This window comes from Gastrolobium bilobum, unplaced genomic scaffold (genome assembly GCF_033153095.1).
Source record: "Gastrolobium bilobum isolate Gb01-03AN ecotype WA unplaced genomic scaffold, APGP_CSIRO_Gbil_v1 utg52749, whole genome shotgun sequence".
Taxonomy (NCBI): Eukaryota; Viridiplantae; Streptophyta; class Magnoliopsida; order Fabales; family Fabaceae; genus Gastrolobium; species Gastrolobium bilobum.
In genome coordinates, this window is record NW_026899170.1 from 31,447 (window position 1) to 44,590 (window position 13,144).

At 34.4% G+C, this 13,144-nt stretch overlaps 1 protein-coding gene across 1 annotated transcript; it reads left to right on the forward strand.

The window, feature by feature from the left end:
• Window positions 1–1,944: 1,944 nt before the first annotated feature.
• Window positions 1,945–12,512, forward strand: LOC133287955 (probable mediator of RNA polymerase II transcription subunit 15c). The gene is made up of 10 exons (XM_061485654.1): window positions 1,945–2,040; window positions 6,082–6,131; window positions 7,841–7,915; window positions 8,020–8,407; window positions 8,508–8,701; window positions 8,810–8,936; window positions 9,042–9,190; window positions 10,332–10,535; window positions 10,622–10,710; window positions 12,239–12,512. Exons 1-10 carry the CDS (start codon window positions 1,986–1,988, stop codon window positions 12,510–12,512), a joined length of 1,605 nt encoding a protein of 534 aa, XP_061341638.1. The 5' UTR covers window positions 1,945–1,985.
• The last annotated feature ends 632 nt before the right edge of the window (window positions 12,513–13,144 follow it).

Below are 13,144 nucleotides of genomic sequence, written 5' to 3' on the forward strand. Positions count from 1 at the left end.
GGCTTTCTTATTGTGAAATACTTTATCTTTCTCGTATATTTTTCAATTCAGAGACTATATTTGTTTTTGTTAAGTACATATTTCAAGAATTCACTCTCAAATAGATAACTTCTTCATGCTGACTATTAAATCACATATTTTTTGGCTTGATTCAAACTTTTCAATTGGCCTTTACTTGCTATTATTTTACCCTTTCTTTCATATTGGTCCCACTTTTGAGCCTAACTTCATATTATTCTCATGATAAAAACTTGATTATGTAAAACACTCAATTTGTAGCATAATCTCGATTATCCTCAATATATATATATATATATATATATATATATATATATATATATATATTAATTCTATGAATTTTTAAGTTCTTATATCAATAAATTTCAACAAATTTTGTATTCTACTTCCATGTATGAAGAACTTTTTTTGAAAATGGGAAAAAAGTGTATCCTTTTTTTAAAGGACACAACTTATCTTTTTAGTAATTTTTCACTGGTAAGACATAGTTATATTACAAAAAGTTGCTTTTTTTCTTTTTCCTCAATCACATCAACTGACATGGAAAATGAAAGAAAAAAGCTTTTTATATTATAACTATGTCTTACTGGTGAGATACAAGAGAGAGTTGCGTCGTTTAAAATTACAAATGTTAAACCTTTTGAAAATAGTAATGGTTTACGTACTACATTTATTTACAGGGTGAGTACATTGATGTGATATCAGCTAAGTTAAAGAAATTATCTGCACTACCTCAGACTGCTGGATCCAAATCTTCTGGCTCTGGCGAAGTCACCTCTGCTCAAGGTATTGTGATGGGTTAAACATCTTTTCTAAAATGATTCCATGGAAACGTTTCTAACTTTAAACGTTCTGTATTTACTGTGAAGAAGAATTTAGAGTTTCCTGCTTCTTCCTATATAATGCCATGATTTTTCTTTTTTTTATTTTTATTTTTTGTGGAAAGGGAGAAGGGGGTGGGGGGGGGGGGGGTGTTTTTATCATCACAACCCCAGCGTAATTTCAAAATTAAACTTCCATCTTTTATTTTGAAAGTTTTTGGGATAGAAACCTCAAGCCACGTTAATGGCAATTTGAACAATAAAAGCTGGTTTGAAACCATACAAATAATCTTAAAACAACTTTATCTTTTAAATTCTGATTGAGGATCTAAACTCAGATGAGCCTTATTTTAGTAGGAAACAGTTTCAGTATAATTGGACAATAACAAACCATGAGGTCCTAAATATATCTACGTTGTTGTATCCGGGAGGTGAGGACACCCAATGCAACACAACATATCTACAGTAAAAGAAATTAAAATGTAACTTGAATTGCACTGTTTATTATGTCAGATTAGAAGATTGAGTAACCAAGGAAAAAAAGAGAGGGACGTTGCATTTGACAAAACAGATGGCTTTAGTCTTCTTACAGATGGTGTAGCATAGCAGAATTGATAGAAACTGACAAAAAATGAGAGAAAGAGAAAGAAAAAACTGAGAGAGAGAGACAGAGAGGAACTCTGAATATACTGATGTTATTCAATCTGATTTCTCTGTTACAAAGAGGATCTATATATAGAGCTACAGAAGCTTGTGCTACAAGTTAGAGGTTCTTGAGCTGTTATAACAGCTTAACAGAATGCCAGCTAACCTAACTGCCTAACTGAACTAATACTGAGTAACAATAGTTACTCTAAGCCCAGCAACAATTAGGCACTGTATTTACTCCTTTCAAGTTGGCATCAGAGTTCTCGATCTGGGAACCTTTTGCTTTTGCAGCCACCGCCTTTAGCGTGGATCTTTCTTTATGCCTTTAGTGCATCCAAGTCACCCCCTTTAGTGCTGATCCTCTTATGCAGCTTTCGTACCTGTGCAATATCTACGCTTCATACATCAATGGAGGGAAATGCAAATTATAGGATTCAAGCTAGGTGGATGAAATGGTGGAATGCTTCAGTAAGATAGTTTGGACATGTAAGACCACCGATGGAGGCTCTTGTTAGAAGAGTTGATCAAATGGAGGATAGCCAAACAATTAGAGGTTTTGTAGACCAAAAATGACTAGTGAAACCTTTAAAAAGGATCTAAAATTAAATAGCCTTGCTAAAGAATTGGTTTGTATATAACACAATGACATGGTTTGATTCATGTAGTCGACCCAAAAGGCTTTGGTTGTTGTATTTTTTCATCAATCAGTTTATTGACTTATTTTGCACTAGGAAGGATAAGATACTTATTGAAAGATGTAAAACAAAGAGTTTTTTGAATTGATACATTTGATTTACACTGATAGAGGTATTTATACAAGAGTAAATGAGAGAGAAAAAAATGGATAAGAATGACTCAGAAATGAGTCATCAGCCCTATCCTGTAAAAGCAAATTCAAAATTCAAAATCTTATTAAAGGAAAAAATCAATCACAAATAAAAGTGGAAAGATCCTAATCCTGATTTTCTACAATCCCCCTCAAGTTGGGAGGTAAATGTTGATCATTCCCAACTTGTCAATCAGGTCTTCAAAGGCTAGCTGTTGTATGCCCTTAGTGAGGATATCGGCAGTCTGCTTTTTAGTAGGAATATATATCATACACACTTCTGTCATCTAATTTTTCTTTGATAAAATGGCGATCAACCTCCACATGTTTTGTTCTGTCATGGTGAACTGGATTTTGAGTAATACTGACAGCAGCCTTATTATCACAATACACTATGACAGGTAGGCAAAAAGAAGTCTTCAATTCCTTAAGGAGTCTTCTTAACCAAATTCCTTCACAAATACCGTGGGCTAGAGCCTTATAGTCAACAAATGTTTGTTTCTTAATTCTCCAGGTCACAAGATTTCCCCAGACATAGGTACAATATCCTGAAGTGGATCTTCGGTCCAATGCAGGGCCAGCCCAATCTGCATCTTTATATAATTCAAGGATCCTCTTGTGTTCCCTTTTAAAGAACAATCCTTAACCAGGTGTGTTTTTGAGGTACTTGAGAATTCTATAAACTGCACTTAGGTGTTTTTCCTTAGGAGAATGAATGAATTGACTAACCATGCTAACTGCAAATGCAATATCAGGCCAAGTGTGAGATAATTAGATCAACTTCCCCACCAATCTTTGATACTTCTCTTTGTCAACTTCTTTCCCATCTTCAATTCCCAATTTAATATTGGGTTCAACTGGAGTCTCTGCTGGTCTGCACCCAAGCATTCTTGTTTCTTGTAACAGGTCTAGAATATATTTCTTCTGAGTTAAAGAAATCCCTTCCTTGCTTCGAGCAACCTCCATGCCTAAGAAATATTTGAGAGATCCAAGATCTTTCAGTTCAAACTGATCAGGTAAACACTTCTTCAAAAAGCTTATCTCCTTACAATCATTACTTGTGACAATTATGTCATTAACATAAACAATGAGAATAGAAATTTTACCACCATTAGAGTTGTTGAAATATATAAAATCTTAATGTAGCCTCACCCAACAGTTTAAGCTTTTGGGTTGAATTGATTCTTTACGTGGTATCAAAGCCTTGTGTCCCGGGTTCGATCATCACTGCCCCCTACTTTCTCTTGTGGAATTTTCTTAACACAGGTAGGTGGGCCTGTGCATTATCCACCCTCCAAGCTCAGTGGGCTCTCGTGTGAGGGGGCGGGTTAGAGTATAATATAAACCATTAAAGAGGCCTTCACCTAACAGCTTAAGTTTTTGGGTTGAATTGGTTCTTTACATCTTTACAAGATTGTTTTAAAAATAAAGTGTGATCAGTTTGAGCTTGGAGGAATCCTCTTCCCTTAACAGCTTGAGTAAACTTCTCAAACCACTCTCTAGGGGATTGTTTAAGACCATAGAGAGACTTCTTCAACTTGCATGCTGAACTGTCTCCTTTTTCAAAACCACGTGGTGGATCCATATAAACTTCTTCTTGTAAATCACCATTCAAGAAGGAATTCTTTATATCTAATTGTTGCAAGGGCCAATCAAGATTGGCAGCAAGTGATAGAAGAACTCAGATAGTGTTAAGCTTGGCAACATGGGCAATGTCTCCTAATAGTCTATCCTATGAGTCTGAGTGAATCCTTTAGCAACCAATCTAGCTTTATACTTGTTGATACTTTTTTGGTATTTTTGTAATGTCTAACATAGTGTTGAAAGCAAGAAAAACCGGGGACAACTTTTTATACATGATATGATGAGAAATAAGATGAGTTGTACAAGATCTAGTACCTTTTTGGAGAGCAATAGGCACATCTAGGTTGGCTGTATCAGTGTTGCAAACTTTCCCCATTTACCAGGAGGATCTCTTCTCTGGCACAGTAGCTCCCCCTGTCTTTTGTACAAAGGCTCCTCCTGTCTCCAACGGCAAAGGCAAAGCAACAGAATCATTTGGTTTCCAAGACTGATTTTCATCTACCCCAATAGACTTCCCCTGAAGAGAAGTCGAAGGCAAAAAGAATTTTCTCTCATCAAATGTGACATCCATAGAAACAAAGACCTTAGGAAGAGAAGGTGAGTAACATTTGTAGCCCTTTTGGTTAGGAGGATATCCTATGAAGACACATTTAATAAACTTGGGATCGAGCTTGGACCTTTGATGGGGAGGAACATATACTAAGACAAGATAAAGGATAAAGGAGACTGAAAATTTAGGACATTAGAAGGCATCCGATTGATGAGGTATGCTGTAGTCAAGATTGCCTCTACAAATATTTAGGGACATGCATGGTAAACACAAGAGCTTGAGCAACTTCAAGGAGATGTCTATTTTTCTTTCAGCCACCCCATTTTGTTGAGGGTGTTAGGACAAGAACTTTGATGTTGAATACCATGCTAGGTGAGATAGTCTTCAAGAACAGAATTAAAATATTCAGTACCATTGTCAGTTTGAAGAATTTGGATAAAGGTCTGGAACTGATTTTGAACCATAGCATGAAAGTTTTTAAAAGTCGATGCAGCGTCAGACTTATCCTTTAGAAGGTATACCCAACATACCCTAAAGTGATCATCTATGAAATTTATAAACCAACGAGCACTAGAGATATTTTTTTCACTGGCTGGACCCCATGTATCATTATGAATCAAGGTAAAAGGAGAAGAATCATGATGAACTCTAGGAGGATAAGAAACGCAAGAATGTTTTGCAAATTGACAAATATCACAAGAAAAAGAACTGGGATTTTTATTGATAAATAAGTTTGGAAACAACTTCTGAAGATAAACGAAAATTGGGTGTCCTAACCGACGATGCCACAACAAAACATCATTACAATCATTAGACAAACATATTGAGTGGTTCACAAAATTTTTCTCTTCACAAGGATCCTTTTCAAAATAATAGAGCCCTTCTTCCTCTCTAGCATTGCCAATCATTAGTCCCAAGTCCTGTTCTTGGAAAACACAAGTATGGATAGAAAACTTGGCAACACAATGTAATTCAGAGGTAAGTTTACTGATACAGATGAGGTTACAAGTAAGAGAGGGAACATGAAGGACTGAGTCATCAGCCCTATCTTGTAAAAGCAAATTCAAAATTCAAATTCCTATTAAAGTAAAAAATCAATCACTAATTAAAGTGGAAAGATCCTAATCCTGATTTTCTACAATACTACTTCATCTAAACAAGGATTCTACCATATTGCCAGAGATAAATTTGAATATATTAGAATTTGAACTGATAACTTGCTTTTGTTAGAAAGCTTCTTTTTTCCAATAAAAGGCCATATTTCAATAATATTAATGTATGATAGACCAATCATTTGATTTTGTCCTTAAGTTTGTATTGTTATTTTGGTCATTTAGTTCCTACCCAATTTATTAATTATTTTTTGTTGTTTTTTTAATAGCATGTAAATCCCTCTATTGTGTTTTTTCATCCCTTAGATATGGTTTAGTTTATCGGTAGGGTTTCAAATTTTTTTATGGCGTTTAACTACTTCGAATCAAAATTGAATTTGAAAAAACTGTTTTTTCCTCCTGTGCAAGCATCCTGAACTCTGTTTTTAAATTATATTCATGTCCCCCCTCCCCAAACACCTACCCACCTTTGTTTTTTTCTTCAGTTTGCTGAATGTTTGTGTTTACCTATTCTATTTGTAGAAGGTGGAAAAGATACAAATATAGAATGGCAGGAGCAGGTTTATCAGAAGGTAATCACTAAAATTGTTTGTCTTCACTTATTTATGCCTCCATTTTTTTGCAATCTCTGAATCCACCTTCTTATTGTGTACGCAATTTTTTTGAAATTTTACTAAAGTACACCCTAAAGGATACACATTGTCTATGTTGGTTATACTATGCTCCCCTCACCTAAACTGAAAACACACCATACTAAGGTCCATGTTAATCTAGTACGTAGAAGGAAGAATAAATATTAAAACGATGTCTGACGGCAATGTTTTGCTATGTAGCTCTGAAACGGGACATGAGACACGACACAACATGACACTTCAATATGTTAATTCTAAAAGAAAATAGATTTCGACACATTAGAACATGTTTTGATATTAAATAATATTTTTAATTTGTATAGTGTATATTATATTCAATATTCAATAATTTAACAAAAAAATAAAGCTAAACTTATAATACTCATCAATTTTGCAAAGAAATATAAGATATCCCAAATATTTATATTAAAATCAATAAATGGTAATCGTAATCCAACGAATCTAATAGGTGGAACTAAAAATGCAATGCAACGCAACCTTTGAACTATCTTTTGAGTCTTTGCAACCCATGTTGGAGTGTCGTGGAGTGTTGGGAAGTGTTGGACACGACACGTCAGGACTTTTGAAGTGTCGGTGCTTCATAGATGTTTTGTGGGAGAAATCGAAAATTGAGGATCACTTTATGCCACAGGTTGCACGATTTAGGTATCATAGAGATAATCCAGGTATTGTTAGGATGATTTGGGGAATGTAACACACAGAATTTCATTATAGATAAGATGGAGAAATGCTTTAGGTGTAACTAATTTGTGATTACAAAATGTCTATCAAATTCAAAGGAAAATTCTACTAGAAAGCTGTGTAAGTCCAATGGTGCTCTACAGTAGTGAATGCTTAGCCTTAGTTATAGCCCTTTGATCAATGCTCCCTTCCCCCTCCCTCTGATAATAATGAAAAGAAACCTTGTGGGAAAATCCTGAACCAAATTCCTTTTGCTAAAGTTATATTCAATATTTTTAGTCTAAGATGCACCCTATATCTGAAATAATTAGTATCTTTTTTTTTGTTTGAAGAAAAAAAATTTAGGAGGTCGATATATTGCTCCAAATTTAAGGCATGGTGCACACAATTAGTGGATGCCTCCCAGAAAGGGGTCACCATCAGGAACAGAACCTAAGACCTTTGTGTCAATGCAGCTCCGTCCTGCCAATTGAATTAACCCTCATTGGCAAAAGCATTTAAAGCTCATGAATAAAGATTTAGTTCCCAACATTATTTTCCCTTGGTTGGGTTGCTTTTGAAGTATTCATGTATCATATAGTCATTAATTGCCTGGTGTATTAGAGTTGGTATTCACGTTCTGTTATTTGCATACAAAATTAAGATGGTTTACATTAGTTTTTACATTTGTTCTTGTTTGAAATGAATAAAATCTTAATATTTACTATGATTAAGATTTTTAAGCTACTTAAACTTCTCTTTTTCTCTTTCCTACGTTCTGAAGTCATATCTTTATGTTACTATGTTTATTTCTGTTCGTGTATGTTTTATTTGGATGTGCACTATTTGTATTGTTATTTTCATTGTTTCTGTAACAATAAACGAGCTGCAGCAATCTATTTATTCCTGTAGATAATGATAAACCAAACTTGAAGCTTTCAGATGCAATGTTGTGATACTTGTTGCAGGTTCAAAGGATGAAAAGCGCATATTTCAAAAAACTCAATGTCTTTTACCAAATTATCATGAGCAAACTTCAACAGGTTGATAATTGTTTCAAGCAAATTATGATTCTAGAAAACACTGCTTTTTCACATTGTCTTTCTTATTATTACTAATCTTTTCTATTTATATTAAATTTCTCCAGGTCGAGTCTTCTCAAGAACCAAAGAAAACTGATTTGGAAAAAATAAAACAGAGTAAAAGAGCAGTAGAATATTTTTTGTCACTCTTAAGTGTTAGTAAAAGCCAGATTACAACAGATTTCAAGGAGAGACTAGACAAAGCAGAAAAGTCAATACTTTCTTTTGTACTCTCAAAGAATGATTCTTCACATCATAAAGGAACAGAGTCAGCTGATGTGCAATCCAGGCAACAGTCTGTCCCATCCCATTCTAGAGTTTCTCAAATGGAAACATTTGAAAAGGAACCATCACCACAAATATTGGGAACACAGATGTGTTTACAAGAGCCGCAAGTGGCAAAACAAAATAGCAAATCACAACAGGAGGCAAATCAATTGTCTATCATAAAAGGTATAATTCCCCTAAGTGTTGTACATTTTAAACTACCTTTTCCATGTTCTCTGCCAGAGGTTACTTGCAAACATTTTTTTTTCTAATTTGTCAATCTTAGGCCTTGGCAATACTGTACAACAGCAAACTCACAGTGCTCAAAAAGCAAATGAAGTATTTGGTGCCAGCGTCAACACACTGGGGATTTCAGCTTCACCCATGATTGAAGACTGCAGTAATTTAAATGAAATTTCTCATAAAGCTGCAGTCATTTCTGATGAGCCAAGTGCTGCAATGCAGCAATTACTTAAAGTGGTTGGTCTAAAACTTACTGTGTGCTTGTCCCTTTTTTGTTTTTAATTTGAGTCATAAAAGTTTCTTGCAGATACATAGTAAATTTCTATAATTGTGATATACTTTCAGTTGACCTCCATGTCACCTGAAGCATTGAGTACATCAGTTCGTGAAATCAAAGAGGTAGTCTCTATGAATGATGGACCACTACCAGAGATGGTACAACAACAAAATCAACAAAACCTTATCCTACAAGGTTGGGCCAGACCACCAAAGAGTTTAATTTGCCCAAAATTGGACATCAGAATTGATGCATGTTCACAAGAAAAATACCTGACTTGCAACAATTTTGTTCCAACAGGATGGAAAATGTCTCGCAGCATTAATGCAGTGGCCCTGGATACTTCTAGAATTTGTGCTAGTACACGTGACAGTTTCAACCAGTTGACTGATCCTGAGGAATCTGACTTGAATTCAGTCACAACTGGAGTAAAACGGCCTAGGATTGCAGTAATATATCTTCTTTCTAATTTTTTATTTTTTTACAATTGCAATCTACTGAGGAATATATCATTATTTTATCCAGTGAAATCTGCAATTCTACTAACTGTACTTCAGTCAACAGCTAGATTATTCATTGCTTCAATAAGAATTCATATTTGGAATAAGATTAGGTTTTTGGCTTATATCTAGCATAAACCCCATGGTTTTTTTAATGTGGTCTCACTAACAAATATGTTAAGGGATTTGACATCTTTTTTGCATTGATTTCCTTGGTCTTTGTTGTTTTCTATTTTTCATGTGTTAAGGATGATTCCTTGTCCTCCCTTCCCTTTGTATTCTTTTCCTTGACTTAAACTTGTTTATTATGAATAAAAGAAAAGAATTATTATGCTGAATAGGTTTTGTAATTGTTAGAGAAGTATATAAAATCATTGATGGGCCTTCACTTAATAACTTAAACTTTTACGTTGAAATGGTTCTTTACATAGTATCAGAACCTCGGTGTTCCGGGTTCGATCCTCACCGCCCCCATTTTCTTTGTGGAATTTCTTAATACAGGTAGTTTGGGCCTGATGTATCATCCATCTTTCAAGCCCAATGAGCTCTCTTGTGAGGGAGCGTGTTAGAGTATAATATAAACCATTTAAGAGGCCCTAAACTAGTAGCTTAAGCTATTAAGTGAAGCCCCATCAATGGTTTATATACTTCTCTAACATAATCATACTATAATTTACATCAACAATAGATCTAAATTTATGGCCTTGTTTTTAAATTACTTCTCTTTCAAGGATAAAAGGTTCTGATATTGGTCATGCCTTATGGTAAATTCACCATTGACTCAGTCAGTTGCTTAGAACTTACCATTTGGATTTTGAGTGGCGTCAACTCTCACCATTTCCCTTCTTGCACATCAAAATTTCCTGTCCTTCAAAAGCTTCCTCATGTTTTTTATGCTCCCAGGAATTTTGCTTTCTTGCTACTTCCAAGAATTTTATTGTTTCACAATATGCTTCACTGTTGTTTAAAATGCCAGTTCATTTTATGTAACCGTTCGTTGGACTTGGAATCACTTATTTTGTCCTTTTCATGTCTAGCAATTATTTCCTGATTGACTGCTACTTAATACTTTCGCATTGGTTAACTCTAGCAGGAAAATTGTGCTCTTTTAGAAGAAATAAGGGAGATAAACAAGATATTGATAGACACAGAGATAGTTATTGGTGAAAAAGACAGCATTCCAAGTGCAGCTGGAGGAGCTGCTGAACATGGTGAAGGATTAGTTGTTAAATTCCTTTTCAGTGCAGTAACTGTCAATCCGAACCTAATATCTCATTATGCTGCTGATAAAAAGGTGAATTATTTTATATTCTGTTTTGAACTATGCATATTGATTTTTTTGGCCTTTCCTTTCATTGACTATGTGTATTGGTCATGCAGTCAATAATCAAACCATTATGGTTGCTTGTTCCCACAAGTTATCCATTTTCCTCACCTGTTATTTTAAACCAAATGCCGTTGGAAATCAGGTTAGAGATTAAGCTTCTGTTCTCTTTCCTTTATACTTTTATACACGTATCCAATTAATTTTCAGTTGTTATCAAGTTATGTTCATAGACTATGCATGGAAGCTGGTCAGAAGAGACAGTGAGCGAATTATTTATTTCCTACTAGACATCCATAAAACTCAAGATCGTAAAGTTTTCACTTCATTGAAAGCATAATTCTCTGTACTGATTTTGATTATTATTATTTTTATTTTTATTTTTTTGTCTAGTTTCTAAGCCTTGCACTCATTAGCATTAAAATTATTGCAATTTTCTACAGGCATTATCATCTTCTAGTAGATAACAATAAAATTGAGGAGTATTCCTACACTATATTGAAATCAAAATCCTTTAAATGATTTTTGCATCTCTCTTCAAAGCCTTGCATTCATCTGCATAACTGGATTAGACTTTTCTACAATAGTAAATTATTTTCTCCTTCCCTGCATTTTATCGTTATTACTTTGAAATTCACACAAGCCTATCCTGAGGAGGTTTTTAAAAATTTATAAAGTTCAAAGGACGTTGGTGTAGGTCTCTAAGGGAGATTTGAAATGATTTTATCTGTAGTGTAAATTTTAATCTTTCACAAGTATTTGCATTTCAAAAGAGAGCAGCAGGTCAGTCTAATAAGGCAAAATGAAAGGATTGTGTTGTAAATACGGAAGATTTATTATTATTTGTTTCTTTTATTAGTCAAATTATATAATTATTTGTTTCCTTTTCTAGCTGGATTATGTTTTGTTATTTCTTAGGATTTGGATTCATTCGGGTGTTAAAACAGGTTATGACACGCAAGTCGACTCTTTACGAAGTAGTGTCTTGTTCGTGTTAGGAAAAATGACCCCCAAAAAATTCGTGTTGTGTAACGTGTCAAATTTGTGTCAACTCGTATTTTTTTAATTATTTTTTACTGTTATTTTTTTAATTTTTTTAATTTTGACCTATTTTTTTAATTTTTTTTGGTCAATTACATTTTGACCTTTATTTTGCGTGTTATTCGTGTCGTGTCGCTCGCTGCTCATTTTAGTTGGGATTTGAAATAATTTGATGTGAAAAATGCCTTCCTCAATGGCGAATTAAAAGAGGAGGTTTACATGGAGATCGCATTTTACATGGAGATCGCACCAGTATTTAACTCTACAAACAGAGATAATAAAGTTTACAGTTTAAAGAAGGCGTTGTATAGCTTAAAGCAATCCACGCGTACTTGGTTTGGAAGATTACCAAAGTTATGCCTTCATGGGATACAAGCAAAGTCAAGGGGATCATACACTTTTCTTTGAACATTCTCAGGAAGGTAAGACCAGCATCCTTCTAGTTTATGTTGATAACATTATTATAATAGGGGATGATATAGGTGAGAAATGTGCTTTGCAAAAAAGACTGACGGCTGAATTTGAAGTTAAAGATCTTGGAAAACTGAGATATTTTCTTGGGATAGAAGTTGCTCATTCAAAGCAAGAGATATTTATTTGTCAACGGAAGTATGTTCTTGACCTCCTTATAGTCAATTCATGCATGATCCGAGGGAGAAACACTTGCGAGCTGTGGACAGGATTCTTCACTATCTAAAAGGAACACCATACAGAGGATTATTGTTCCAGAGAGGAGGAAACTTATCCTTAGAAGTTTATACAGACGCCAATTATGTTGGATCCGTGACTGATCGATGGTCTACTATGGGCTATTGTATGTTTCTTTGTGGAAATCTAATAACACAGAGAAGTAAAAAGCAAAATGTGGTTGCTAGATCAAGTGCAGAAGTAGAAGCAGAATTTTGAGCCATGGCTCAAGGTATCTGTGAGTTATTGTGGCTGAAAATCATTCTCGATGATCTCAAGGTGAGATATGAAGGATCTTTGTAATAACAAGTCAGCTATCTCTATAGCCCACCATCTAGTTCAACACGATTGAACCAAACATATTGAGATTGATCTCTACTTCATTAAAGAGAAACTGGACAGTGGACTGATCACTACTCTATATATTCCTTCTGATTGTCAATTGGCTGATGTCTTAACTAAGGGTCTTCCTAATGATAGATTTCAAGAACTTACTAACAAGCTGGGAATGATTAATATCCATTCCTCAGTTTGAGGGGGAGTATTGTAAATATTAGAATTATTTGATTATTATTTTGTATCATTATTTGTAATAGTTAGAATACTCTAGAAGCTTATTTGGGCTTAGCCCATTAGGTCTTTTTAGTCTATTTAATTAGAGAATTATTGTACAATTATACACACAATTTAATAATATACAATCCTTTCCTTTCAATTTGATGTGTGTGATCTATCAGTTACGGCTATGGTACGAATACCAATAGTAGGATTATAAGAAATAAAAAGGTCAGTGCAGCAAGTTATATGATCAGTAGCACCAGAATCCATAATCCATGAAGTTTTGAAATCAG

Excerpts from the sequence above, each read along its gene's own strand:
- LOC133287955 (XM_061485654.1), top strand. The coding sequence starts at position 1,986 with ATGGAGGCTCTTGTTAGAAGAGTTGATCAAATGGAGGATAGCCAAACA. Across the intron at positions 7,916-8,019 it reads TCATGAGCAAACTTCAACAG|GTCGAGTCTTCTCAAGAACC; the intron begins GTTGATAATTGT and ends AAATTTCTCCAG. Across the intron at positions 8,702-8,809 it reads TGCAGCAATTACTTAAAGTG|TTGACCTCCATGTCACCTGA; the intron begins GTTGGTCTAAAA and ends ATATACTTTCAG.